Here is a 23,421-nt window from a genome sequence, read left to right as displayed (position 1 = left end):
CACCTTCGGCGTTCTTTTAGTTTCCTACGATCACAGCAGCTCCAGCGAGAGCTCAGAGCCTAATCTCAACCGTGGTAAAGGAACCTGTGAGGACGGTAAGAGAACAGGGGTCGAGTCAGTTCGGAGCTCGGATCGAAAGACGCGTCGAAGCAAGACGACCCACCACCTCGCTCGACAGTCGACGGCCTCCTTCCTCACGTTCCGCTTCTTGTCGTCGAGAGCCTTCCCGAGCTCCTTGATGACCTGAGCTTTGATGGGGTGCAGGACGTCGTACCGAACGACGTCCGGGAAGACGGCGAGAGTTCTCAAAGCGGCGGAACGAGATCGCTGGTAAGAGAAGCAAGCAAGAGTCAACTTCGGTTCGATTCGAACCCCGAGAGGAAGACGTGCGAGAGAAGCAGACTGACCTCGTTGCTTCCCTTGGTCTTGTCCAATCCTCTGAGAAGTCCTTCGACGATCCTCGGCGCTTGAGCCTCGACGGTTTCGAGAGAGACGGGATCGTCAGCCTCAGCGACGACGAGAAGGACGTCCATCACGTTGGCTTTGAGCTCAGCGTCGGGGAGGTCGATACAACGGAGGAGGAGAGGGAGGAGCTGGATAGATGAAGGAGGAAAGAGTCAGTGAGAAAGAGGAGGCGAAAGCAAGGTCCGAACCGATCTTGGACGCACAGTTGGAAGCTCAGCGACGCAGAGTGCTCGAGGGATGACCTTGATGATGGAAGCGAGAGCCACGAGGTAGACAGTTTGACGAGGAGAACCTGCATCATCGTCCCGAAGAAGAGAAGGCGGGAAGAGAGTCAGAGATGGAAAGACTCGACGAGAGCGGAGATGAGAGTTAACGAGACTGACCTTGGCTCGCAGAGTATCCCGCGATGATCTTGGGAAGCACAAAGTTGAAGAACTTTTGCTTGTGAAGGAGCTTTGTTACGAGTAAAGGGTATGGGGACTCAGAAACGGGCGTGTTGGAATGAAGCCAACCGAGAACGAAACGCGACGAAAGATCTGAAGTTCTGACTCACCCTCAACACCGAGTGGTTCCTCTTGCTCAATATCCCAGCGCCGTCTCCTTCGGCAATGATCGTCAAAGCCAAAGCGACCTCTCGAGCGAGAGACTCGTCCTCCTCCTCCGAAAAGACGGTGAAGAGTTGACCGAGGAATTGGAAACCGAGATCGTGGTTTCGAACGAGGAGAGCTCGACACAGCTGTAGGAGTTCGAAACAAAGAAGAGTCAGCCTCGAGCTGGTAGTTTATGATAGAAGAGAGAAGAGGAAGCGTACCCAGACCCAGGCTCGAATTGCACGGTTTCGCCGGCTGACCGTCGAGTTCTTGTTCATGACCTCGTTCGTCCACAGAGCAGGAGCAGCATCCGCCAAGAACGGAGTGATGGCTATTGGGTCGAAGGAAGAGTCAGATGTCAGAACGAAAGCAAAGATGGCGGAAGAGAAGACAAATTGATTCGAAAGACGAGACGCGACTGACTGTCTGTCCGTTTGTTCACGAGCGAAGCAAAGACGTGGAAAGCTGACTTGACCTGCGAAGGACTAGCCGCCGAGTCGAGAGTCCATTGGAGGATAGAGGAGAGGAAGGAGGAGAGGTCCTCTTCGATGAGCTCGACCTGACGAACAAAAAGACGGAGGGGCGAGTCAACTCGAGGGCCGTGTCAAGAGAGAAACGGTGCTTGTGGACTCACTTGAGGGCGAAGAGCAGTGACAGCTGCAGAGAAAAGAATGATGAGGTTCTTCTGAGGTTCCGAGGCGTTGGGCTGGTGAGCGAGGGAAGAAGAGAGGAGAAGGAGGTCAGCTTGACGTCTTGCAGGGGACGCGCCATTCGGGCTGAGCGTGATGGTTCCAGATTAGGCAGAGGACTCACTCCAAAGGGAAGGAAAGAAGGCGCGGTGGAAGATCGAGGAGGCTGATGCATGAGCTCTCGAACTCGACCTTCTCGGTACGCTCCGAACAACGATTTGGCGAACTTGGTTTGACGTCTGGGATCGTGCAAGGGCCAAACGAGGACGAAGAAGTCAGTCAAGGCGGAAAAGATCGTTTCAACGTCTCGAGAGACTGATCGGAGACTCACTCAACGGACAACGTCTGAACGACGGTCTCGATGATCCTCGACGCGACGACGACCAGCCTCGGATCCGCTGCGATCTCCTGCTCCGACCTCGTTGACAGAGCCGCCAGCACGAAGATCGTAAACAGTCTTGGTACGAGCTGATCGATGTACTTCGGGATATCGAGGTGACCAGCGTCGACCTTGGTTCGGAGGACGTTGAGAAGGCAGCTCAGGAGAGCAAACGCGTAGACGGCGTCGCACTCCCTCGACGGCTTGTCGACCATGGAGAGATCCTCGACGCCTTGGGTTCCGTGACGAGGAGTGGATGGGGAGGCTGGGTCGAGGAGATGGTCGGTGGAGGAGCAGAGGAGGTCGAGTTTTGAGGTGATTCGGACGACGAGGATCTCGAACAGGGGAGGTTGGACGCAGAGGACTGAGAGGGAGGAGAGGATCCGACGGTATCGAACTCGATCTTCTTCGCCTTCGAGCGGTGGAGGGGAGTCGGGGAGTTTGCTGAAGAGGAGAGGGAGGGTGATTTCTTCGATGGTTTTGGGAGCGATCTTGGAGATGATGGCGAGACCAGCGAGGGCAGGACCTCTGTCGGAAGCGAGGGGGAAAGAGCAGCATCAGTGAGGCGAGAAGGCTTGAATGTCATAGAACGAAGGTTCGGAAGAAGAAAAGATGGACGAACCGAAGATGATCTGCCTCCTCAGAGAGAATCAACTCGTTCACACTCTGAACCACGAATCCCAACTCGCTCGACGACAGGTATCCCTCGATCTGGACCAACTGCATGTAGGCCTCCAACGCTGGCTTCCTGAAGTTGCTCGTCTGGATTCCCGAAGTGAGGCATCCCAGCAGGTCGTCCCGGAACTGCTCGAAGACTCCGTCGACCTGAAGCGACCTCCACGACGTCGCGCCATCGGCAGGAGCTGGGATGGCGTAGAGCTCTCGAGCGGCTTGGATGAGCTGAGTAAGAACCTCCAGGATCGGACCTCGCTGGGAGAAGTCCTCCGTCTTGCGGTACAGCTGGAAGAGTTGAGGGAAGGCTTGAGCGTAGGCGAAGGGTCCGACGGAAGCTAGAGGGCACGGACGAAGTAGAAGATTAGTTTCCGCTTCTTTTCCGAAAGATGGGAACGAATTCAAGATGGGGGCGTGGGACGAAAGGAGAGCGGGAAGGAATCGTCGGACGTACGAGAGGACTTGAACGCAGCGGTAAGGATCTTGGTCGCAGGCTTCGCCTTGCTCTTCTCAGGCTCCTTCAAAAGCTCCAGGCACTGCTCGACGATGGTAGTAGCGATTCCCGTTGGCTTATGGTCGACGGTTGGGTAGAGAGTGGCGAGGAAGGACTCGATGGCGAGAAGAGTCTCGGCTTCGATCTCAGCGTCGGAAGTGAAGAGAGCCTGAGTAGGATAATCAGAAGAATGTGAGTTGAGTCATCACTGATAAATCGAGTCGTTAAAGGGCTTCCGAGGAGAGCCAGACTCACCTCGACCTTCAACGCCTCCCAGATCTCCGACGAAAACTCGACGGCGTTGTCGAGACCGTAAACTGGCAAACAGGCAGCGATGGTTCGAAGGGTATCTTTCTGAAGTATAGAAACACGAGCCGAGGAGTTTGATTCAGTACGAATTTCCACTTCAGTGATGAAAAGTGCGGAGGGAGCGCCGAGGCGACGAACCTTCATCTCTCCTCCAGAAGCAGCGAGCTTATCGAGTAGCAGCTGCATAGCCTGCTTGGCGAACAGAGGTGTTCCGGCGAGGCATGATCTAGTTGAAAAGAAGAGTCGAGGCGGCGTCAGTACACAGGAGGAAAAAGGGAACGAGAAGGAGACGCGTGCGGAGCTCACCTCAGCGCGATCCTCAGATCCTCAGTCGAGATGTTGTAGGGATCATTCGGTGGTGGTTTGTAGGTGATAGGGAAGTAGCAGAAGGTGCAGTCGAAGAGGTCCTGGATTGTGGAACGAAGGGAGAAGCGAGGGGAAAAGAGGTGGAGACGGGTCAGAGATTGCTTGTTCGTTTCGGCTCCGTGTTCCGTCTCCTCTACCAGACCAAGGATCGCTTGATCTCTTTTACGCTTCGCTATGATTTTCCGAGGTTCAGGTATAGAGAACGACAACTCACCTCCATACTGCTCTCGATGTCAAACTCGACGACTATGACTCGTCCGATGGAGAAAGCGATCAGAAGGTTTCGAGGATCCTTCTCTCCATCTGCGAGACGACAGTAGCTTTGAATGAAGTTTTCTCCGAGTTTCTTGAGAGCTGGCGAGGTACACAGAAGATAAATGAGGCGGGGGAGTTCGTCAGATCAAGGCTCAAGAGACGAGAGAACCGAGACGACGGAGAGGAGCGAAACGCACCATCTCGATGGTTAGCCATCAAAATGTCGATGATTTTGAAGACGAGGAACCTGACTGATTGCACTGAAGCCTTCATCTTGATGTTGTCGAAGATTCTGAGGGGAGCGAGGGGAGATCAGGTCAGTTCGAAGGTACAAAACAAGAGCTAGTCGGGAAGGCGAGAAAGAGATGAACTCACGCCTGACAGACTTGAGAGGTCTCTCCCGTTCCGAACGTCGGCAGAGCAGAGAGAACACACAGCCCCTGAAGGACTGGAGCAAGAACGTAGATGTCGTCGAGCTTGTCGCAGTAGAAGCTGGTGAGGACTCGAGCTGGAAGGAAACGAAACGATAAGAAGGGAGGAGGAGGTCTGTCAGCAGCTCGAGTTCGCCCACGAGCAGATCTTTCCAAACTCACTTGACTGCCGATTGACCTTAGACGTAGAGATCTTGGCTAGTACTCCAGTGAGCAGTCCAACGGCTGAGCAAGGGAAAAAGAAGGAGAAGAAGGTGAGCTTGATCTCTCAAGGGCTCTTGGGCCGAAGGTCGGACGGATGGATTCGTGCTCACCTCTTGCTCTCACCCCATCGTCCGTAGAAGTCAAGTATTCTCCAAGGGCTTTGACCAGGGTGAGCAGTCCGATCTGGTCTTCCTCGAGGACTGTAGAAAGGAAGGCGAAAGTGATACGAGAGGAAGGTGAGCTTTTGGAAAGCGAGGGAAGGGACCGAAGGTCGCGAAGGAGGGGAGGCCTGACATTGAAGGAGTTCTGTTGGGATTTGAGTAGCTGAAGTTGAGATGTAGGTTGTTACCAGACGTTGAGCATCTTCTAGAGGTGTCGATGTTGTCTTTGGTGGTATCGGCGGGTTTTCACGGTCGATGAGCATGGTCGTTTGGGAGAGAACAGAGGTGAGCTCGAAAACTCAAAGCCGCCAGCCAGCGAGGCCGCCTTCGTTTCCCTCCCAACGCCAACAAACAACAGCAAGGAAAGGGAAGGATCACTGCTCGAGATAGCGAGAAAGAAGGAGTACAACCCCTGGTGAGCCAAACACTCCATTCAGGCGGAGGAGCAGTTTCTGGAGCGAGTGAAAGAAGTCGAGTCGTCGTCGACCTCCTTCCTTCCTTCCCTCGCTGACTTCAGCTCGCCTTCTCCTCCTTTCCCCCAGAGTAGCACCAGACGACTTCAACTTAGAAGCAACCGGTCCAGGATATCCTACGGTCAAAGCTTGTGAGTGTTCCAGCTTCTTTTTGGCCACTTTGCGAGCTTGTGAGACGAAGGAGTCGTCCTCCTCCCTCCTTCCTGCCTTTTGCTCGAGCTCACACGATTCCTTTCTTCGTTTATGTCTGATCTCAGAGCTCTCTCTTCCCTCCTCAGCCATGAGCTCTCGTCCAACGCCAAAATCCAAGGCTTCGTCGTCGAACGGAACCTTCTCCAACGTTAAGACGTACTCTCTCGCCGCTCTTCTCCTCCTCTGGATCACCTACCTTCATCTCTCCGGTCTCTACCTCTTCACCAAGGGATTCCTCCTCACTCGTCTCGCCCTCTCCGACATCAACACATGCGACTCCACCACCACCTGTACCCTCGTCCCTACCCATAAAAAGGCAGTGTTGATCATCATCGACGCCCTCCGTTTCGACTTCATCTCCCCCTCCTTCCCGTCCCCGTCGTCGGCCAACCACCACGGAGTGCTCACTCTTCCCTCGGAACTTTCTCTCTCCCAACCCGACCACTCCATCATCTTCAACGCCTACTCGGATCCTCCTACCACGACCCTTCAGCGTCTCAAAGGGCTCACGACCGGATCCCTCCCAACCTTCATCGACGCGGGATCCAACTTCGCAGGACAGGCCATCGAAGAGGATTCGTGGATCCTTCAGCTCGCAAGGGCAGGCAAGAAGGTCGGCTTCATGGGAGACAACACCTGGCTCTCCATCTTCCCCGACGGATTCGACGGAAACCTCACCTTCCCCTTCGACTCGTTCAACGTCGAGGATCTCCACTCGGTCGACGAGGGAGTCACCCAACACCTCCTCCCCCTCCTCGAGAGCGAACGATCAGGAGAATGGGACGTCCTCATCGCTCACTTCCTCGGAGTAGACCACGTCGGTCACAGAGTCGGACCTTCGAACCCGACGATGAAGACCAAGCTCGAGCAGATGGACGACGTGCTGAGGGACATCGTCGACAAGCTCGACGACGAGACGGTGTTGATCGTGTTGGGAGATCACGGGATGGATCAGAAGGGAGACCATGGAGGAGATGGGGAGCTCGAGACGTCCTCGGCCCTCTGGATCTACAGCAAAGGACCTTCAATCTCTCCTCCCTCGTCCTCGTCCTCCTCGCCGACCGTCATCTTCCCTGGAACGACTACTCCCTACCGCTCGGTTCAGCAGATCGATCTCGTACCTACCCTCTCCCTCCTCCTCGGTCTCCCCATCCCTTACAACAACCTCGGATCCATCATCCCTGAAGTCTTCCCCGACGAGGCGGTTCGAGGACGAGCTGCGAAGATCAACGCCGAGCAGGTTTGGAGGTACTTGAAGAGCTACGAGGCAGTGAGCGGGAAGGGGAGGGAGTTGGAGAGAGGGATGGCAGCTGCGAAGAAGGCTTGGTTGAAGGTTGAGAAGCTGGAGGAAGAGCTTTACGAGGAGGACGAGCTCGAAGGAATGGCCGCCGTCGCGTCGGAGGAAGGAGTCGGATCGAGGATCAAGCAACTCTTCGCTGGAGCTTCCAACCCATCGGCTCGGCAGATCCCTCTTCAAGCCCCGTCGTCGTCGTCGTCGGAACTCCTCTCCTCCTACACGTCCTTCACACGCGTCGCTCTCGAGCAATGTCGACTTTTGTGGGCCCAGTTCAACTTCACCCTGATGTCCCTCGGCCTCTGCATCCTCCTCCTCTCCATCCCTACCCTCTGGACCGTCTACGTCTCCATCGCTCGAGAACGATCAGGATGGGAAGTGTGGGCTCAGCGAAACCTCAACTACGCCTACTGGGGAGCCGTGGGAGGAGGAGCGATGGGATACGCGTTTGGAGCGATCCCGAAGATCCTAGGAGTCGCCGAGAAGAGCGTGTTGAGCTCAGCCGAGTCGACGATCTACGCGGCAGCGTTGGCTTCCCAGTTGGCCGTCGTCGTTCCCGGATTCCTTCCTGCCGTCGCAGAGGTCAAGACCCGTCTTCGTTCGTTCGGACTCGTCCAACTCATCGGACCCATCCTTCTCGTCATCCACGCCGTCGGACTCTCGACCAACTCGTTCATCCTCTGGGAGGACAGGATCACTCTCTACTTCCTCATCTCGGCATCCCTCGTCTTCCTCGTCCAGGCTCCGTCGGCTCCCACCCCCCACCTTCGACTCAGGATCATCGGCTACACCCTCCTCTTCGCCGGATGCGTTCGACTCTCAGGGATCTCGACGATCTGTCGAGAGGAGAACATGGGATACTGTCGCGTCACGTTCTACGAAGGAGCCTCGATCCCCGTCTCTCCCTCCCTCCTCCTCTTCCTCTCCTTCCCCGCCGCCTGGTTCCTCCCCGTCATCGTCGAATCCTTCCTCGGAATCTCCAAGTCGTACGCCGGACTCGCTCCTCTCATCGTCGGCAGAGTCTGGAGAGCGTGTCTCCTCGGCGGAACCGTCTACTGGCTTCTCGAACGAGGAGAGACGTGGGACGAACTTCAACCGGCGAGGATCCCTCTCGTGAAGTGGCTCAAGACGATGCTGGCTAGGACCGTCATCGGAACGTCGACGGCAGCTGGATACGTCCTCTGGCAAGCCTCACCGCTCAACATCGAGGTTCGAAGAGCCGGCGACAACGAGGAGGAGGACAAGAAGCTCGAACAAGAAGACGACGGAAACCCTCTTCGACCTCCTCCTCCTCGCAAAGGACAGATCCTTGTCCTCGGATTCGCAAACTCCTACGGATCCTCCTACCTCCTCTTCGTCCTCCCCTTCTTCTCCCTCCTCTGGCTCGTCGCCCAACCGACGGGTCAGATCGTCCTCGCCCTCACGCTCATCTCCGTCCTCGCCCTGCTCGAGATCATCGACTCCCAACGGGATTCCCTCTCGCTCACTCGAGCCTTCGCTCTCACCAACCCAGCCGACTTCGATCCTTCCTCCACTGGAACGATGCTCCCTCCGACCTTCACCGAAACCTCCCTCTTCGCTCTCCTCTCGCTGCTCCTCTTCTACACGACAGGTCACCAACCCGTTCTCTCCTCGATCCAATGGTCCTCAGCGTTCATCGGATTCGAAACCGTCACCTACCCCTTCTCCCCTCTCCTCGTAGGACTCAACACCTGGGGTCCTCTCCTCCTCCTCACCTTCCTCGTCCCGCTCCTCGGACAATGGAACGTCTCTCCCAAACCCAAATCCTACGTCCCAGCTCTCCCGGACAGCTTGAAGGCCGTCCTCGGATTCGCTCTGTACCAGGCGACGGTGGTGATCTCGACGGCGACGTGGGCGGCGTGGCACAGAAGGCATCTGATGGTTTGGAAGGTGTTTGCGCCGAGGTTCATGGTCGCTGGAGTGGGGTTGGTGGTGGTGGATTTGGGATTGGTGTTGGCGGTGGGAGTGGGGATGAGGGTCGTTGGAGGGAAGGTGAAGAAGACTTTTGCGACGGCGGCGTGAGGACGGAAGGGGGAGGAAAGGAAGAAGGGTAGAATTTTTCGTTTGCATAGAAGACTTGAAGTAAATGTTCGTCTGTAAGATATGAAGCGCATTATCTCGTAGAGTACAACAGACGAAGGGTCAGAAGGAACGAAAAGATCAGACCAAAACCAACCCTCCTCCCTCTCCCGTCACCGATCTCCAAGACGCGTAGACGTCGCCGTCATCCCGCCGAGCCCAGACCTACACGAAGAAGATCATAAGCAAGATGACCAGGAGTCAGTTTAACTTGGGCGACGTGCCCAAGAAGAGAAAGAGAGAGACTAAACGCACCTGGTCGAGGATCGCCCAAGCCGAGTTGAGATCGAAGCAGCAGACGGACCTGACAAATGAAACGAAGCAAAGGGGACAGTCAGCGAGATCTCGAATCGAACGACGGAGGGAGAGAAGGTGGCGACGAGGAAGAAAGGTCGAACTGACCTGAGCGTCTGCAACGCTTCCCGTGCCTCAAATCGATCCTCTTCTCCTGAAACGCAGCTGGCAGCGATGATCATCGGCCACATGAAGCCTGGGATCGTGAAGAAGCAAAGAACGGAAGGACTCTGTCAGCGGAGAAGATGAAAAGGAAAGAGAGAGAGAGGGAGCAGCAGACTCGCCCAAAACGAATCCACTTCTTTGGAAGCAGAGAAGCACGAGACGAACGATCTCCTTCGCTCTCGACTGAATTTCAGGGTGTGAAGGTGGGTAGGAGAGAAGATCGAGTTGGAGGATCATCTTCAATCGGGGAAACGAAAGGGGAAGGAGGTCGAAGATCAGCGAGGGTCGTCCTCGACGGACGTTTTTGGCAAGGAAGGAGAGAGAAACCGTGGCACTTGAACTCACTTCCAGACAAGCCGTGTAGATGAGGTTCCCCATGTCGAGCCTGTTCCTATCTTCGACCGGTTTCGCAGCGGAGACGGCTTGCTTCCAGAGGTTGATCTCGACGAGGAGGGAGTGCGCTTGAGCGAGCGATGCGGGGTCGATGATGAGAGGGTAGTCGATGGTTGGGGAGATGGAAGACCAGCCTGGTGGTCGTGAGCGGGAGTAGAGGACATTGACCTGCAGCGAAGGGAGTAGTGCTGGTCAGCAAGACGAAGAAGAACGGCCCAAAAAACAGAACGACGCGACTCACTCGATGAAGAATCTCGACCAAACCTCGACTCATCCCCAGCATAGTCGGCACAGTATCCCAGTCCTCCGTTCCAGCGGTTCTACTCGTGTTGGAAGGAGCGAAGGAGAAGTACCAGGACGAGAGCGGGTCGGAGGTGGACGCGTTGGCGAGGAGACGAGAGGAGTTGGCGCCGAGTCCGTTGGGGAAGACTAAGTCGGGTTCTCGTCCAGTCGAGAGGCAGCCTGAAGCAAAGGATGAGAAGAGGAAGAGGGGAGGGAAACGAAAGAGAGGAAGGAGGTTGGATCAACCCGACGCGTCGAGAAAAAGGGGAAATCGGTTGCGAGCGAGAAACGAAACGCACTGAAGAGCTCCCACATCACCACCTCCTCGATCATCACTCTACAACGTCTGAGCTTCTTCCTATCTCCCGACAGCTTGGCTTGCCTGCGGTGCAAAAGTGGCGAGGAGATAAGAGTCAGGACGAGTCTCGTCTGCAGCCTCCCTCCCTTCGCGTTCCTCTCCGTGAAGTCGACTTACTCCAGCATCTTCAACGGACCTCCACGCATCCCAATCAATGTCTTCCCTAACGTCAAAGCCTCGTCTGTACGGTGAGAACGAAAAGAAAGCGGGAAGAACCAAAGCGTCAGTTCGACGAACTGCTCGAAAGCTCGAAACAAGGCGTCCTCACGATAATCCCCCCCTCCTGCCAGACACTTTGTCAAGATACACGCGTCTGCCGCGATCGTCAACATCGCCAACCCTTCCTCCTCCTCGTCGTCCAGCTCCATCTCCTCATCTTCCTGCTGCCCTCCAAAACCAAAACCAAACCCAACCAACCCTCTCCCACCTCCCACCGCCGACGCAGCCCTCCTCCTCTTCATCCCCAAAATCATCATCGAGCTCCTCGTCAACGCCAGACTACTTCCCACCAGGCTCTCCGCCAACTCTGTATATCTGGCATGGCAACCCAAACTCCCCTCAGCAAGGGACGGGTCCGAATCGAAGAGGTAGCTCATGGCGGATTCGTGGTGCAGGAAAGCTGCGTGGATGGCTCCGATGGAGAGGAAGGAGAGGGAGACGGCTTCGTGGTAGGTTGTGTTGGATCGGTTGGTGATGAACGCGACGATATCGAGTTGAGGCGCGAGGTGGTCGATGGGGATGGAGGAGGGCGTCGGGAAGGAGGGAGAGGAGGAGGAAGAAAGGGAGGTTGAATTGGAAGTTGTTGAGGTGAGAGCGGAGGAGAGATCGGTTGTGGTAAAGAGTTTGGGGAGGAGGGTTATGAAGTGGTACATCTGGAGGGAGGAGGGAGGAAAAAGAGGACGCGTCGGATGAGAGACGTCTCGCTGACGGATTAAAGAAAGTCGAGCGAGAGTCGTGCTCACCAAGTTCCTCTCTTCCGAGTTGGGATAGTACATCTCCAGGAGAGACGTCGGTGACTTGTAGAAGATGGAGGAGTCTAGAGAGAGGTCGTTCGAGGAGGAGAGACCAGAGGAGAAGGGCGTCGAGGAGGAGGAAGCGACGGCGTTGGCGGGTTGTTGTTGTTGAGGAGGAAGGTAGGAGGTGGAAGCGATCTGTTGCTGCTGTTCGTAGGGTTGGAAGAGTTGATCTTTGGCGATTTCGATGGGGTAGAGGCACTGGGGGAAAAGAGAGAGAGAGAGAGAGAGCGAACGAGTCAGCCTCAGCTCTAGGGATCGAGGAAGGAAAGTGTCGAGCTCAAGCTCACCTCTTCACCCGCCCTCGAACAACGCAAGCATACAGGCTTGGTCTCGTCGCATTTATGTCTCTTCTGTCGACAGGAAGCACCTAGAAACCGACCAGAGGAGGACGGGGAAAGGGAAGAAAGGCGAGGAAGGGAAGGAGTGGTGAGCTTCGACGGTTCTTCCTCCTCCTCCTCCCTTCGATCCCTTTGGAACTTACAACCTGTCTTCGTTCTCTTGAGACCCGGCAGTTTCTTGACTCCCTTCCCTCTCGATTTCACAGAGGGTTCGGAAGGATCGACGGGCATGTAAACACGAGATGACGGTTGTTGGGAAGAGAAGAAAACAGAGGACGAAGACGAAGGGAACCGAAACGAGAGAGAGTCCGGCCGGCCTCTCTTGCCTCTCTTTTCTCTACTACCAACAACCATCCCGACTCCTTCCTTTCCTTTTCTTCACTCTCTGCTCTCTTCCCATCGACCATCCCTCCTCCCTTTCGAAAAATGTCCGACTCTCAGCCCTCTACCTCGTCGTCTTCTACGGCTGCTCCTTCTCGATTGAGCTCGCGACCTCCCTCGTCCTTCCTCCCCACCAAGTCCTCCTCGTCGAACGGAACCCGCTCCTCCTCCTCCCTTTCATCCAAATTTGGAAGATTCGTAGAGACCGTACTCTCTTCACCTTCCTCGTCGGCTTCAACATCGGCAGCAGCAGCAGCAGCATCCAGCTCAGAGGGAGCGCCAGGAGGAGGAACGAGCTCAGAACGAGCGACGAGGAGACATTCAGGATGGGTCGACCTCGTTCCAGACGAAGAAGGACAAGATCAAGACAGGAATCCATTCCTCGTATCCAAAGGAGAATCATCAACTTCCAACCACCGAGCTGGACCTTCTACAAGAGCTCCCAGAGCAGGAGAAGCACCAACTTCGACCTCGGTCGTCTCTTCCTCCTCCTCTCCATCCTCCTCCGTCCCTCCTACTCCCATCAGGCAACTCTCCTACACCTCCCAAGGAACCTCGACTCCTCCTCCTCGTTCTCGTAGACAATCCTCCTCCTCCAGCTCAGCCAACGGAACAACAACCGACCAACAAGTCGTCGTCTCCTCGTCCTCTCCGTCCCTCCGTTCGACCTGGACTCGAAAAGGACGTCCCAGAGCCAACACCGCCGGCTCCACCAACAGCAGCACCTCGACTCCCAAATGGAGCTGGACAGCTATTTCTGGAGGAAAAGGGTTCGGATCCAACCCGACCGGAACCCGAACTGGGTCGTCCAGAACGGCCAAGGGAGGAGGAGGAGGGAGAGAGCCGATCGATAGTGGGTGGGGCGAACCCGACGATCTGCTCGCCTCTCGCGTGGAGGGCGCTCTAGGGAGTTCTGAGGACGAAGGATACTGGGAGGGTGAACAAGGCAAGCAGGGATTCGGTAAGTTTTTTTTTGTTCTCGCTTCTTCTGGATCCTGCGTTTCCTCGTCGCTGACCTCGCTCCTCTCGCCGGATTTCTCGTTTCCTCTCTTTCCCTTGGTTTTGCACCGACGCATTCCAGACATCATTTCCTCTCTTCCAACCGAGATCGCTCTTTACATATACCTCTTCCTTCCTCGACCTTCCCTTGCCGTCTGCGCTCGGGTCAGTCGAACTTGGAACGAACTCGCTCAGGACAGGTTCGTTCCTCTCTTTCTCTTTCTCCAGTTTCTCGTCTCCCTTCGATGAACGAAATTCAAGCTGACGACCCTTCTATCCTCCCTTGCCTTTGTTTCCACAGTTCTATCTGGCGAGCCTACTTCGTCTCCAATCCTTCCTGGCATCTTCGACCTTCCTACCTCCGATCTCGACTCCCTCCTCCCTCTCCTACCAGAGAACTCGCAGCTCTCTCCCTCCACTCCCCTACTCTCACTCCCACACCTACACGAAGACCCGCTCCCGCCATCCGAACTCCTTCCACCGTCTCCAAGATCGCCAGCCTCGCTCCGGACAGTTTCGTTCCCGAGGGAGTTCGCCTCGGAGCGTCAGGGATCCCTTGGAAGAAAGTGTGCGAGAAGAGGGTGTGGTTGGATCGGAGGTGGGGAGATGAGAAGGTTGGAGGGGAGATGAAGCTCGAGGGACACGATGATAGTGTCTACTGCTTGCAGTTTGATAGGAAGAAGATCGTGACGGGGTCGAGGGATCAGAAGTGAGCACCTGCTCGGACGGCGCGACCACTGTGAAGCTTCGTTTTCTGACGCATCTCTCTCCGCTTTCTCTTGCTTCTCATTCGTTCAACAGCATCAAAGTCTGGTCGTTGGATACTGGAGAGTGTCTTCAGACGGTCCACGCTCACGACGCGTCGGTGCTCTGCTTGATGTTCGAGCCCGAGACGGGATTCATGGTCAGCGGAGGGAGCGATGCGAAGATCATCGTTTGGGATTTGGGAGGTGAGTCTTTTTCTTTCTTTCCCTCTTCTCGGTTGAAGAAGCTCGAGTCACTGATGCCCTCGACTTTGTCCTTCTCGATCCACAGGTCCTGGAATCCAGACGAAACCCTTGACCAAGAAGCACATCCTCGGTGGTCACAGGCAAGGAGTTCTCGACATCGCCATCAACAAGGACTTCATCGTCTCCTGGTGAGCCTCTCTTTCTTGTTCCCTTTCCTTTCGACTCGTCTCCCTGTCGCTGACTCTCGTCTCTCTCCCTTCGCCTCCTCTCCTCGTCGCGTCCCTCCCTCTCCTTCTCCAGCTCCAAAGACACCAACCTCCTCATCCACTCCCGCTCCAACCTCGAGCACATCCACACCCTTACAGGCCACACTGGTCCCGTCAACGCCATCGGAATCTGCGGAGATCGAGTCGCTTCCGCTTCGGGAGACGGGAAGGTCAAGATCTGGGACATCCTCTCGGGCGAATGCATCAGGACGATGGAGGGACACGAGAGAGGACTGGCTTGCGTTGATTTCAAGGAGGACTACATCGTTAGTGGGAGCAACGATCGAACGTGAGTCGACCCTTTTTCGTGCTTCCGTTCGAGCCTCGAACGAAACGCAACGCGCTGACTCGCACCTCTTCTTTTCGTGCTCTCGCAAAACAGCATGAAAGTCTGGTCGGCCAGCACTGGAGAATGCCTCAGGACTCTCACAGGTCACACCGATCTCGTTCGAACGCTCGCCATGGATCCCGAGAGCGGAAGGATCGTTTCTGGAGGGTGAGTCTTCTTCGTTCTCGTCCCCCTCCCTCCCGTCCCCGTCCTCTCGAGCTGACCTCTCCTTCCTTTTCTTCGCACTCAGGTACGACAAGCAAATCCTCATCTGGTCTCTCTTCACCGGAGAGATCGTTCAAACCCTCAAGTCGAGTCACACGAGCTTGGTGTTCGACATCAAGTTTGATGCGGGAAAGATCGTCAGGCGAGTTCTCGACGCGTCCCCTTTTTTCTCCTCTTTCCTTCTCGGCGACGCTGACTTTGTCTTTCGTTTCTTGGGCTCGCAGTGCATCGCACGACAGACTAGTCATCGTCCACGACTTCGGGGACGACGAATCTGCTAGGATGTTCGATTGATCTCGTTTCGTTCAACCTCCTCCGCCTCTCCTTCTTCTTTCCTCGTCCCCCTCGTGCTGGACGCGATTTCATCTCTCCCTCTTTCATCTTAGTCTTAAACGTTTTTTTTTTTAGTCTTACCATTATCTCAACTCGCATTTGTTCACTGCTTTGCCTTGGGCCTTCGAGTCGCCGTTCGAACGAAGTCCAGCTTTCGAACCTCTTGTCGCTTCGTTCCAGGAGGGAAATGCTGCTAATATAAAGAGGATAAAGAGAATAAAGAGGGTAAACGATGCTGGGTGGTGCTGGTTTGAGGAGGCTCGCACGTTATCTGGGTTCGTCGTTGAAGTGCTGTGGGTCGTCAAAAGAGAAAAGGAAGGGGAGTAGCAAGAAAAGAGAAGCTGGGAAGTATACGAAACAGAGAAGAAAATCGAGAGAGAGAGAGAGAGAGAACGAGACAGTCATTAAGGTATATAAGCAAAGTGTCGTGAATAGAGAGTCCGTTGGTTCGTGATATGCTTTGGGTTGGAGACTAAAGGAAGAGAAAAGAGACGCGTCTTCATCGCCCTGCGATATTCCCGACTCCTTTGGGCTTGGAGGAGGACGTTGCAGCTCTGGATCCGTTCGGAGAAGGAGCTTTGCCACAGTCTCGAGGGGCGTTGGCGGAGCACTGGAAGAAAGACGAAGAAGAGGGAAGTCAGCGAGGAGAGAGAGAAAAGAGAGGGATGAGAAGAGGAACGGACCTTGACGTGACAGATCGCCGCGCAGTCGTCGCATACGAGGCAGGGAGCAGAATTCTTGACGCGCTGATAGACGAAAAATGCAAAGCTAAAAGGTCAGGAAAGTAGAGAAGCAAAGCGAACGGCGAGAAGAGGCTCACTCTTTGACAAACTCGACACTTTCCCTTCCCGTCCCCCAACCCCGAAGAGCTCGAGTTCCCAGCGCTGAACCACCCCAAACCGATCAAACCCACTCCTCCGACACCTCCCATCTTGTTCCCGTTGACGGGCTTGACGAAGGTGAACCGGTGAGTCAAGGACGACTCGGGAAGAGGAGGAGGAGGTCGAGTGGGAGCAGCGGGAGAGGGTCGAGGAGCGATGGCGGAAGGATTCGAAGGGAGCGGATTCTCGTCCTTGACGGCCTCCTTCTCCTTCTCGGCGACGACGACGGGTGCCGGAACGACGACCTTGGGCTGTTCGACCTTCGTCTTCTCGCCGTTGGTGACTGCTGGCTCCGAGGGAAGCTCCGATGGGATCTCAGGCAGACCACCGAAACTTCCAGCGACGGAGGGGTCCAAAGGTCGATGGTTCTTGATTGTGAGAACCGAGGAAGCTCCTCCTTCGTCCTCGTGAGCTGGGAGAGTTCCGGAAGCTGGGGAAGGACGAGGTCGAACGACGGTGGTAGAGTAGTCGGTGAACGAAGAAGGGACGCCGGCGGAGGGAGCGTAGGTCGTTGCTTCGGAGAGAAGATGTTGATGGCCTGAGCAAGGTCGAAAACTGATCAGTAGATGATATGAAGGAAGAGAGGAGAGAGAACTTGGGCACTGACCTCTCATCTCACTGGCGTTCTCGTACAAGCTCAACAAGCTTCTCCTCCCAGGCTTCTTCTCTCCCTCGTCTTGATCCCACTTCGCCGTTCTCCACGTGCTCCCTCCCATATCCTTCAAATCCCCGTCCCCATCGACCTTCTTCCCCCCTCCACCCAGTCGAATCGTCCCCAACCCGCTCAGGATCTCCTTCAGGTTGTCGTCGTCCGTCTCAGGTTCGTCCTCTCCACTCGAGTCCTCGACCTTCTTTCCTCCGATGTCCTTGCCGATGCCTTGACCGAAGGAGGGGATCCTTTTTCCTAGAGCAGGTCGGGTAGAAGGGGAGACGAGCTTGAGGGAACCGACGTGTTCGGCGGAGGATTCTCGAGCGAGAACTTCGATCTCGATTTCTCGAAGACGACGGAGCACTTCGTCCATCTTTGGGCGGAAGTTTGGCTGAAGAAAGGGAAGAGACAAAGTCAGGTCGATTGACAAACGAGGAGAGAATAGTAGATGGATGGGCTCACATCGACGAGAACACAATCGAGAGCGAGGGAAATGAAGCCAGGAGGACAAGCAGGGGAGGCGAGATTTTGAACCTCGATGGGATCGAGACCGAACGAAGGAACGGATCGTTGGAAGGTGTGGCTGTCGACGAGTTTTCGGGAGAGGATTTCACAGAACTGAGCAGATGAAAAGAAGGTCGAGGTCAGCGTCGAGCTCGAATGGAAGAGAGAGAGGAGGGAGAAGAACGAACGATGATCCCGAGAGAGAAAACGTCGGTGGGAAGATCGAATTCGGCTCCGGTGAGGATCTCGGGAGACTGTAAAGTCGAGAAAAGAATCGGTCAGATCCTGTGGAGATCAGCGATGAAGAAGGAGGAGAAGAGACGAACCATGTACCCGTCAGTCCCGCAGAACGAAATCCGACGCATTTCCTCTTCGTTCCTCGCTGCGATTCGAGCAAAACCTGCAGCACGGAGAGCGAGAGTATTAAGATCCGCATCGCAAAAATAGATGGGAGCTCAACTCACCAAAGTCGGTCATCTTGACTCGTTCGTTGGCGGTAAGCTGAAGGGCGTTCGAAAGAAAGAGCGACGCGACGAAATCAGCTTCGAAACGACCTGAGGGCCGAGAGACTTCAGAGACGCACCAGCAGGTTCTCTCCTTTGAGATCTCGATGCATGCACTGAGAGTGGAAAAGGTGAGAGCGTTCAAATCAGCTTTCTCGAGTTGCGAAAGGAATCAGAGGAAGAGAGAGGGAGGTTACCTTTCTGGCGTGAAGATACGATAAAGCCCTGGCGATATCCGTTGCGAAACTCAACCTCAGCCTCCAAGGGAAAGTGGGATGAGTTCGAGTGTCCCAGATGTAGCTTCTCAAGTTCCCTAGAAATCGTTCGAAATATCGAAACGGGGTCAGTGTTGAGTTGAGAGTGAGCCGCGCCGTCGTCGAGGGAACGGACCGTTCTCTACGTATTCCGAGATGATGTAGATCTTGGAGTCGGGAGGAGGACCACGAGAGAGACCAAGGTACTGTGATCGTAAGAAAATCGAGATGTCAGCACTGAGCTGAGGAAGAGGGCAGAGAGAGAGGAGAGAGGGAGGAGGAGACGAACGAGGACGATGTTTGGGTGACGAGCCTGAGACGAGGAGAGTGGAAAGAGAGTGAGTATTCGACGCGATTACGAGCCAAAAGTGGGGAAGCAGAGTCTTACCTCTCTAGAAAGAGGGAGAGATACAAGGGGAAGGAAGGAAGGCCGGGTGAGCTCGAACGATTCGGGGAGGAGGAGGAACGAGAACGAGAAGTCAGCGAAGATGAAAGAGAGACTCACTTCATGATTCTCCACTCTCGCTCAAAGTACTTGGAGACCTCGTAATCCTTGCTAGGCAGAACTTCCTTGACGGCGACTTCGATTCCAAGGTAGATTCCCTGTTCTCAAAGGGAAGGGAGGCCAGAGGAACGAGGTCGTGAATCAGCTCAACTTCACTTCGCTCCCTCCTCTCCGTCTCATTCCAAGGATTCTAGCTCACCTTGAGCACAACACCGAAGCTCCCAGCTCCTAGCTTTTCGCCAGTGAAGATGATTTCGTTGTACTGCGAGAAGAGAGCAAAGAGGAGGGCAGGGAGGGAGGGGGTGTCAGCTTCGACTCGCTTCCTCGTCCCTTTCCCTCTTTCTCCCTCTCTTCTACTCCTACAGCTCCAAGCAGACTTGAACTCACAGGTATAGCGTCCCATTCAAGACCGCTCATGACTGCTGTTGGTTATGGAGGTGGAAGAGAAGGAAGAAAGCGGGTGAGGCGGTGGAGGGAGCAGAGAGTGGGAAAGGAGGTTCGGGAGGGAGGAGGGCTGAAGAGTCCTTTGATCGATGTCCTTCGGAAGGAAGAAGAAGAAGAAGATAGAGCTAACGAGCTTTGAGGAGAAGGAAAGAAGGTGATAAGGAGCAGGTCGTGGTTGGAGGTCAAGAGCCGAATCGAAAGACCTGCTTCGTAGGGGTCGATCCTCTCTAGGGGACGTGCCTCTCTGAACCCCAAGGAGAGGGGTGCCTGGAAAGAGCCATGACCGATTCTCTTTGCGTTCTGCAGAAGAAGGGGGCGTAGAAACTGCTCGTTTGCGAAGGGAGCGAGCTGGGGAGAGGAGGGAGAGAATCGAAGTGCATAGAGGGTTGGCCGTTGAGAGCAAAAGAGGAGGAGAGAGGAGGAGGAGGCGAGCTCGAGAGGCTCAAGTCACTTTTCAGGGTTCGACGCGTCTGTTTTTCGCACAAGTACACGATCGCATCGTCTAATCGACCAGCGTAAAGCCCTACAACATCCAAAGAAACGAATCTAGAACCCAGCAAACAGCGCAAATTAAGCAGCCTCCGTCAGAGCCCACAGACGATCTGCAAACTCAGCCCTCTTCTGGTCGTCCTCCTCCGTTGGCAGTGGTAGACTCTGGACGTTGGGGACGGCGTCGTTTCGGACGAGGATCTTGGTAGGTTCGTGAGGAGCGTCGTTTGAGCGAATGAGGGAGTAGCCGAGGGAGTGGTTGAGCTTCAGACGAAGACTGAGAAGAGGAGAGCAGGAGGAGGGAAGGGAGGGAGGAGGAGGTGGGTCAGCTTGAGCTCAACTCTGAAACGATGCTGCTTCTAGGCTGCAGCGAAGGAACGCGAGACACACACATCCAACGCCCAGCCCAAAAACGAAACCTCGTCTCAATCTCTTGAGCGAGTTGTGAAAGAAGAATGGACGCAAAGGGGAGAAGGAAGAAGGAACTCACGCTTCTCCATCAAGCTCATCCGCTTCAGTTCCACCTCGATTCCAATCCTCCTTCTCCCTCGTGAGCTCCTCAAACTCCTCCTTGAGCATCTCGAGCTCGTTCTCCATCTTGGCCGAGGCGGTCTGCTTCTCGTTGATGTTCTTTCCGAGGGCGAACTTGGACTTGTCGAGCTGTTGAACGGTCTCTCGATGTTGTTGTTCGGAAGGATGGTTTGCTTTTCGGACTGCTTGGGACTGAGAGGATTTGAGTTTACGGGACAGGACTGAGAGCAAAAAGGAGAGATTATGCTGTCAGGATATCAGAGGAAAAGAGAAAGGAGGTGGATGGGGACGAATGAAGGAGGAAGGAGAGGAGGGGAGGAGAGGGAAGGAAGGAAACGACTGACCTCGAAGGTCTTGTTGAACTGAATCAAACTCTTTGCTTCGTTCCTCTTCCCTCTCTCGCATAGTACGATCCGTCTCGGTCACGAACTCGATATCCTCAGCTGTCGACATGAGCGGAATCACATTCCTCAGAACGGGTCTAAGGAAGGGAAGGGGAGAAGAAGAAGGTGAGCTCAAGCTCAACTGAAGGAGAAGGACAAGAGAGAAGCTCACATGGGTTCGGTCCACGAGTCGGAAGCTGACATCTTGCTCGTTCTTGTTGGAAGGATGAAGGTGAGAGGAGTGGGCGAAGGTGAGAAAAGGCGAGTAAAAGTGAAGTTGAAGGGTGGATGTTGAGAAGCCAAAGAGAGTCGCGTCCATTCAACCTCCCGAGCCTTGGGACCCTGCGACCGACCAACCCCCTTTGCGATCCCACCCGCTTTCGCACCTTCCATCTCGTTTTGATCCCCAACCCTCACCCTTAAAAAAACCCTCAAGCATGTTCTCACGATCCGCTATCTCCTCCCTTCGAATCTCTCACCCTCTCCTCACCACCTCCAGACGACACTCCTCCACCGTGAGCTCGACCTCTCCTCCCCATCCTCCCCGGTTAACCGGTGAGCTTTCGACTGATCCTCCTCCCCTCTTCTTTGCCTCTCCAGGCTCTCATCTCAGCCCTCGAAGAATCCATCGAATCCAAGAGAGCTCGACTCTCGTATCTGGTAAGTTTTTGCTTTCAATCTGAAAGATAGCATGAAGCGGAGAGCCGGAGGGAATCGAAGCTGACCTCGCGTTTCCTCCTCCTCCTCGTCTTCCTCCTCGACCTTCACAGAAGAAGAACCACGCCTCGGATCCCATCGGTCAAGCTAGCACTGTCGGAGCAGTCATCGGTGGAGCTCGAGGTCTCACGACTTTGCTCTGGGAGGGATCCAGTCTCGATAAAAACGAGGGAATGTAAGCTCATCACCCTCTTCCTCCGTCCCTCTTTCCCCTCACGCCCGATCATTTCCGCTTCCCTTGAAATCCCAGAGCTGACAGTTTTTCACTGGTCCACTTCACAGTCGATTCCACGGTCTCTCCCTCCCAGAACTTCTTCCCAAACTCTCCGAACCTCAACCGGAATCCATGTTCTTTTATCTCCTCACGGGCAAAGTTCCCACCGAGGAGGAGGCTAGAGAATTCAGCCAGGATCTCGTTGCTAGGAGTTCTCTCGGGGAGGAAGTTGAGAAGGTCATCGATGCGTGAGTTCCAGCTTTCAGAAGGAGGAGATCTTGCGGTGTCGAAGAAGACGCGAGAAGCTCATTCACTTTCCCATCTCCTCCATCCTCTCCTCCCTCTCCGAATTCGCGTCGAGATCCAGTCTTCCTCGAACCCTTCACCCCATGGCTCAACTCCAAATTGGAACCACTCTGCTCTCTGAGAAGTCCAAGTTCACTGAGCTCTACTCTTCCGAGGAGGGCCTTCTCAAGTGAGTTCGGCGTCGTCGCGTCGTCCGTCCTTGATTCTTGACTGAACTTCAATCCTCTTTCCTCCCAGAACCGAATACTGGCGAAGCACGCTCGACGATTCCCTTGATCTCGTTGCTAAACTCCCCAACCTCTCCGCTCGAATCTTCCGAAACGTCTACTACAAGAACTCGGAGCTTCCTCTCATCGCAGCAGGACAGGGCGACCTCATCGGAAACTTCTCGACCCAACTCTCCGCTCTCATCCCGATCAAGACCGAGTCTCGAGCAGCTTTCGAGAAGTATCTCAAGCTCTACATCACCCTTCACTCGGATCACGAAGGAGGAAACGTTTCTGCCCATGCCTGCCATCTCGTCGGATCCGCTTTGAGCAACCCCTTCCAGTCCTACGCGTTCGTCCTGTTCCCCCAATCGAATCCTTTTCGGTTCTCTTTCGCGTGACTGACCTAACGTCACTATTCTCGTTCGTAGTGCTGCTCTCGCTGGACTGGCTGGTCCTCTGCACGGTCTGTGAGTAACGATCCACTGCTCTTGCGAGTGATCAGACGTCCGACGCGTTTCTTTTCCTCCTCTTCAGCGCCAACCAGGAGGTTTTGAAGTTCCTGCTCGAGATGCAAGGGTACTATAGCAAGGTCGGAATCGAGGATCCTTCGGATGCTCAGCTGAAGGCCTACCTTTGGCGTCATCTCAAACTCGGGAAGGTCATCCCTGGGTGAGTCTCATCTTCGCCTCCCGAGCGTAGGCTCGTCAACGCGTCGAAACCTGACTCCCTCTTCCTTTCCTTTGTTTGACTCAGCTACGGCCACGCTGTTCTTCGACGCCCTGATCCTCGATTCAAGGCTTTGGAGGACTTCATTCTCGCATCGCCAAACTCGTTCGGAAACTCCAAGCTCATCAACCTGATCCTTGCGCTCTCTCGAGTGGTTCCAGAGGTGAGGCTCCGCCGTCGCCCTTCTATTTCTCCACCTTCCAAACTGACGTTCATTTCCTCTTTTCTCAATGGACGATCAGGTCCTCACCCAGCACGGAAAGACTGCAAACGTGAGCTTTTGAAACCGCGTCACTTCGGTTCCGCTCCTGCCGCTTGTGATTGACTTTTGCTTTCTCCGTTCTCCCAGCCCTTCCCCAACGTCGATTCCATCTCAGGAGGTGTCCTGTACCATCTCGGAATGAAGGAGATGGAAGCTTACACGGTCGTGTTCGGAGTCTCGAGAGGTCAGTCTTCCTTCCGTTTGAGAACTCGCCGTCGCCGCCGCTGACTTCGTCCTTTTTTCTCTCTCTTCGCAGCCATGGGATGCGTCTCTCAACTCGTCTGGGATCGAGCTCTTGGACTACCTATCGAACGACCCAAGTCCATCAGTATCGGAGGCATGGAAGCGATGGTCGGGAAGGGAGGGGAGAAGTGGTGGAAGGACATGACGGCTTGAGCGACGACGAGCTAGTCTAGCTAGGACGTAGTAGTGTGTTGACGACG

The 23,421-nt window shown here is 55.0% G+C and overlaps 7 protein-coding genes across 7 annotated transcripts; 3 read left to right on the top strand and 4 right to left on the bottom strand.

Annotated features, from left to right (window-relative positions):
* Positions 1 to 65: 65 nt before the first annotated feature.
* Positions 66 to 5,277, bottom strand: MET18 (Met18p; the record flags this gene model as incomplete). The annotated part of the gene is made up of 22 exons (XM_076643139.1): positions 66 to 84; positions 164 to 327; positions 408 to 593; positions 669 to 757; positions 849 to 918; positions 1,019 to 1,201; positions 1,277 to 1,386; positions 1,479 to 1,614; positions 1,690 to 1,761; positions 1,869 to 1,983; positions 2,076 to 2,651; positions 2,746 to 3,133; positions 3,250 to 3,457; positions 3,544 to 3,642; positions 3,736 to 3,823; positions 3,904 to 4,004; positions 4,178 to 4,317; positions 4,416 to 4,510; positions 4,594 to 4,726; positions 4,812 to 4,874; positions 4,964 to 5,053; positions 5,148 to 5,277. The coding sequence occupies 22 exons, from the start codon at positions 5,275 to 5,277 to the stop codon at positions 66 to 68; spliced, it is 3,255 nt and encodes a 1,084-aa protein (XP_076499323.1).
* A 79-nt stretch (positions 5,278 to 5,356) lies between these two features.
* Positions 5,357 to 9,121, top strand: BDY24DRAFT_381198 (GPI ethanolamine phosphate transferase 3). Its single transcript, XM_076639295.1, has 3 exons — positions 5,357 to 5,429; positions 5,557 to 5,618; positions 5,745 to 9,121. The coding sequence occupies exon 3, from the start codon at positions 5,768 to 5,770 to the stop codon at positions 9,014 to 9,016; it is 3,249 nt and encodes a 1,082-aa protein (XP_076499322.1). The 5' UTR covers positions 5,357 to 5,429; positions 5,557 to 5,618; positions 5,745 to 5,767; the 3' UTR covers positions 9,017 to 9,121.
* Positions 9,122 to 12,194, bottom strand: BDY24DRAFT_381194 (Zn(II)2Cys6 transcription factor). Its single transcript, XM_076639294.1, has 12 exons — positions 12,063 to 12,194; positions 11,869 to 11,948; positions 11,528 to 11,779; positions 10,834 to 11,437; positions 10,683 to 10,746; positions 10,507 to 10,589; positions 10,167 to 10,387; positions 9,878 to 10,093; positions 9,652 to 9,769; positions 9,476 to 9,563; positions 9,329 to 9,377; positions 9,122 to 9,238 (listed from the first exon to the last, which is right to left on the bottom strand). The coding sequence occupies exons 1-12, from the start codon at positions 12,148 to 12,150 to the stop codon at positions 9,155 to 9,157; spliced, it is 1,947 nt and encodes a 648-aa protein (XP_076499321.1). The 5' UTR covers positions 12,151 to 12,194; the 3' UTR covers positions 9,122 to 9,154.
* On the top strand, positions 12,195 to 15,511 carry BDY24DRAFT_381192 (F-box/WD repeat-containing protein). Its single transcript, XM_076639293.1, has 9 exons — positions 12,195 to 13,261; positions 13,382 to 13,499; positions 13,601 to 14,008; positions 14,101 to 14,249; positions 14,335 to 14,437; positions 14,550 to 14,804; positions 14,898 to 15,011; positions 15,094 to 15,210; positions 15,293 to 15,511. Exons 1-9 carry the CDS (start codon positions 12,346 to 12,348, stop codon positions 15,360 to 15,362), a joined length of 2,250 nt encoding a protein of 749 aa, XP_076499320.1. The 5' UTR covers positions 12,195 to 12,345; the 3' UTR covers positions 15,363 to 15,511.
* A 79-nt stretch (positions 15,512 to 15,590) lies between these two features.
* BDY24DRAFT_439364 (kinase-like domain-containing protein) lies at positions 15,591 to 19,502 on the bottom strand. The gene is made up of 15 exons (XM_076644442.1): positions 19,085 to 19,502; positions 18,897 to 18,959; positions 18,698 to 18,795; positions 18,478 to 18,505; positions 18,329 to 18,398; positions 18,136 to 18,251; positions 18,019 to 18,054; positions 17,900 to 17,936; positions 17,762 to 17,835; positions 17,624 to 17,689; positions 17,394 to 17,549; positions 16,890 to 17,322; positions 16,222 to 16,820; positions 16,085 to 16,147; positions 15,591 to 16,011 (listed from the first exon to the last, which is right to left on the bottom strand). The coding sequence occupies exons 1-15, from the start codon at positions 19,112 to 19,114 to the stop codon at positions 15,901 to 15,903; spliced, it is 1,980 nt and encodes a 659-aa protein (XP_076499319.1). The 5' UTR covers positions 19,115 to 19,502; the 3' UTR covers positions 15,591 to 15,900.
* Positions 19,503 to 19,614: 112 nt separating this feature from the next.
* BDY24DRAFT_381186 (kinetochore Spc24 family protein) lies at positions 19,615 to 20,855 on the bottom strand. Its single transcript, XM_076639292.1, has 4 exons — positions 20,717 to 20,855; positions 20,506 to 20,642; positions 20,121 to 20,382; positions 19,615 to 19,907 (listed from the first exon to the last, which is right to left on the bottom strand). Exons 1-4 carry the CDS (start codon positions 20,746 to 20,748, stop codon positions 19,712 to 19,714), a joined length of 627 nt encoding a protein of 208 aa, XP_076499318.1. The 5' UTR covers positions 20,749 to 20,855; the 3' UTR covers positions 19,615 to 19,711.
* A 126-nt stretch (positions 20,856 to 20,981) lies between these two features.
* BDY24DRAFT_413052 (2-methylcitrate synthase mitochondrial precursor) lies at positions 20,982 to 23,374 on the top strand (the record flags this gene model as incomplete). Its single annotated transcript, XM_076643138.1, has 12 exons — positions 20,982 to 21,059; positions 21,145 to 21,204; positions 21,315 to 21,436; positions 21,544 to 21,723; positions 21,837 to 21,950; positions 22,019 to 22,339; positions 22,419 to 22,457; positions 22,525 to 22,659; positions 22,744 to 22,879; positions 22,959 to 22,988; positions 23,066 to 23,162; positions 23,235 to 23,374. The coding sequence occupies 12 exons, from the start codon at positions 20,982 to 20,984 to the stop codon at positions 23,372 to 23,374; spliced, it is 1,452 nt and encodes a 483-aa protein (XP_076499317.1).
* Between the last annotated feature and the right edge of the window lie 47 nt (positions 23,375 to 23,421).

The sequence above is a fragment of the Mrakia frigida genome (assembly GCF_051309035.1).
Source record: "Mrakia frigida strain ATCC 22029 unplaced genomic scaffold BDY24scaffold_6, whole genome shotgun sequence".
Classification (NCBI taxonomy): Eukaryota; Fungi; Basidiomycota; class Tremellomycetes; order Cystofilobasidiales; family Mrakiaceae; genus Mrakia; species Mrakia frigida.
The sequence above is the reverse complement of the archived record's forward strand: the minus strand, read 5'-3'. Positions and strand labels throughout refer to the sequence as shown.

Excerpts from the sequence above, each read along its gene's own strand:
- BDY24DRAFT_381198 (XM_076639295.1), top strand. The coding sequence starts at position 5,768 with ATGAGCTCTCGTCCAACGCCAAAATCCAAGGCTTCGTCGTCGAACGGA.
- BDY24DRAFT_381186 (XM_076639292.1), bottom strand. The coding sequence starts at position 20,748 with ATGTCAGCTTCCGACTCGTGGACCGAACCCAT. Across the intron at positions 20,643-20,716 it reads GACTCGTGGACCGAACCCAT|ACCCGTTCTGAGGAATGTGA; the intron begins GTGAGCTTCTCT and ends TCCCTTCCTTAG. Across the intron at positions 20,383-20,505 it reads AGTTCAACAAGACCTTCGAG|TCCTGTCCCGTAAACTCAAA; the intron begins GTCAGTCGTTTC and ends TTTTGCTCTCAG.
- BDY24DRAFT_439364 (XM_076644442.1), bottom strand. The coding sequence starts at position 19,114 with ATGAGCGGTCTTGAATGGGACGCTATACCT. Across the intron at positions 18,960-19,084 it reads TTGAATGGGACGCTATACCT|TACAACGAAATCATCTTCAC; the intron begins GTGAGTTCAAGT and ends CTCTTCTCGCAG. Across the intron at positions 18,055-18,135 it reads CGTATCTTCACGCCAGAAAG|TGCATGCATCGAGATCTCAA; the intron begins GTAACCTCCCTC and ends TTCCACTCTCAG.
- BDY24DRAFT_381192 (XM_076639293.1), top strand. The coding sequence starts at position 12,346 with ATGTCCGACTCTCAGCCCTCTACCTCGTCGTCTTCTACGGCTGCTCCT. Across the intron at positions 14,009-14,100 it reads ACGGGGTCGAGGGATCAGAA|CATCAAAGTCTGGTCGTTGG; the intron begins GTGAGCACCTGC and ends TTCGTTCAACAG. Across the intron at positions 15,012-15,093 it reads GGAAGGATCGTTTCTGGAGG|GTACGACAAGCAAATCCTCA; the intron begins GTGAGTCTTCTT and ends CTTCGCACTCAG.
- BDY24DRAFT_381194 (XM_076639294.1), bottom strand. The coding sequence starts at position 12,150 with ATGCCCGTCGATCCTTCCGAACCCTCTGTGAAATCGAGAGGGAAGGGA. Across the intron at positions 10,590-10,682 it reads GGTCCGTTGAAGATGCTGGA|GCAAGCCAAGCTGTCGGGAG; the intron begins GTAAGTCGACTT and ends TTTGCACCGCAG. Across the intron at positions 9,378-9,475 it reads GAAGCGTTGCAGACGCTCAG|GTCCGTCTGCTGCTTCGATC; the intron begins GTCAGTTCGACC and ends TTCATTTGTCAG.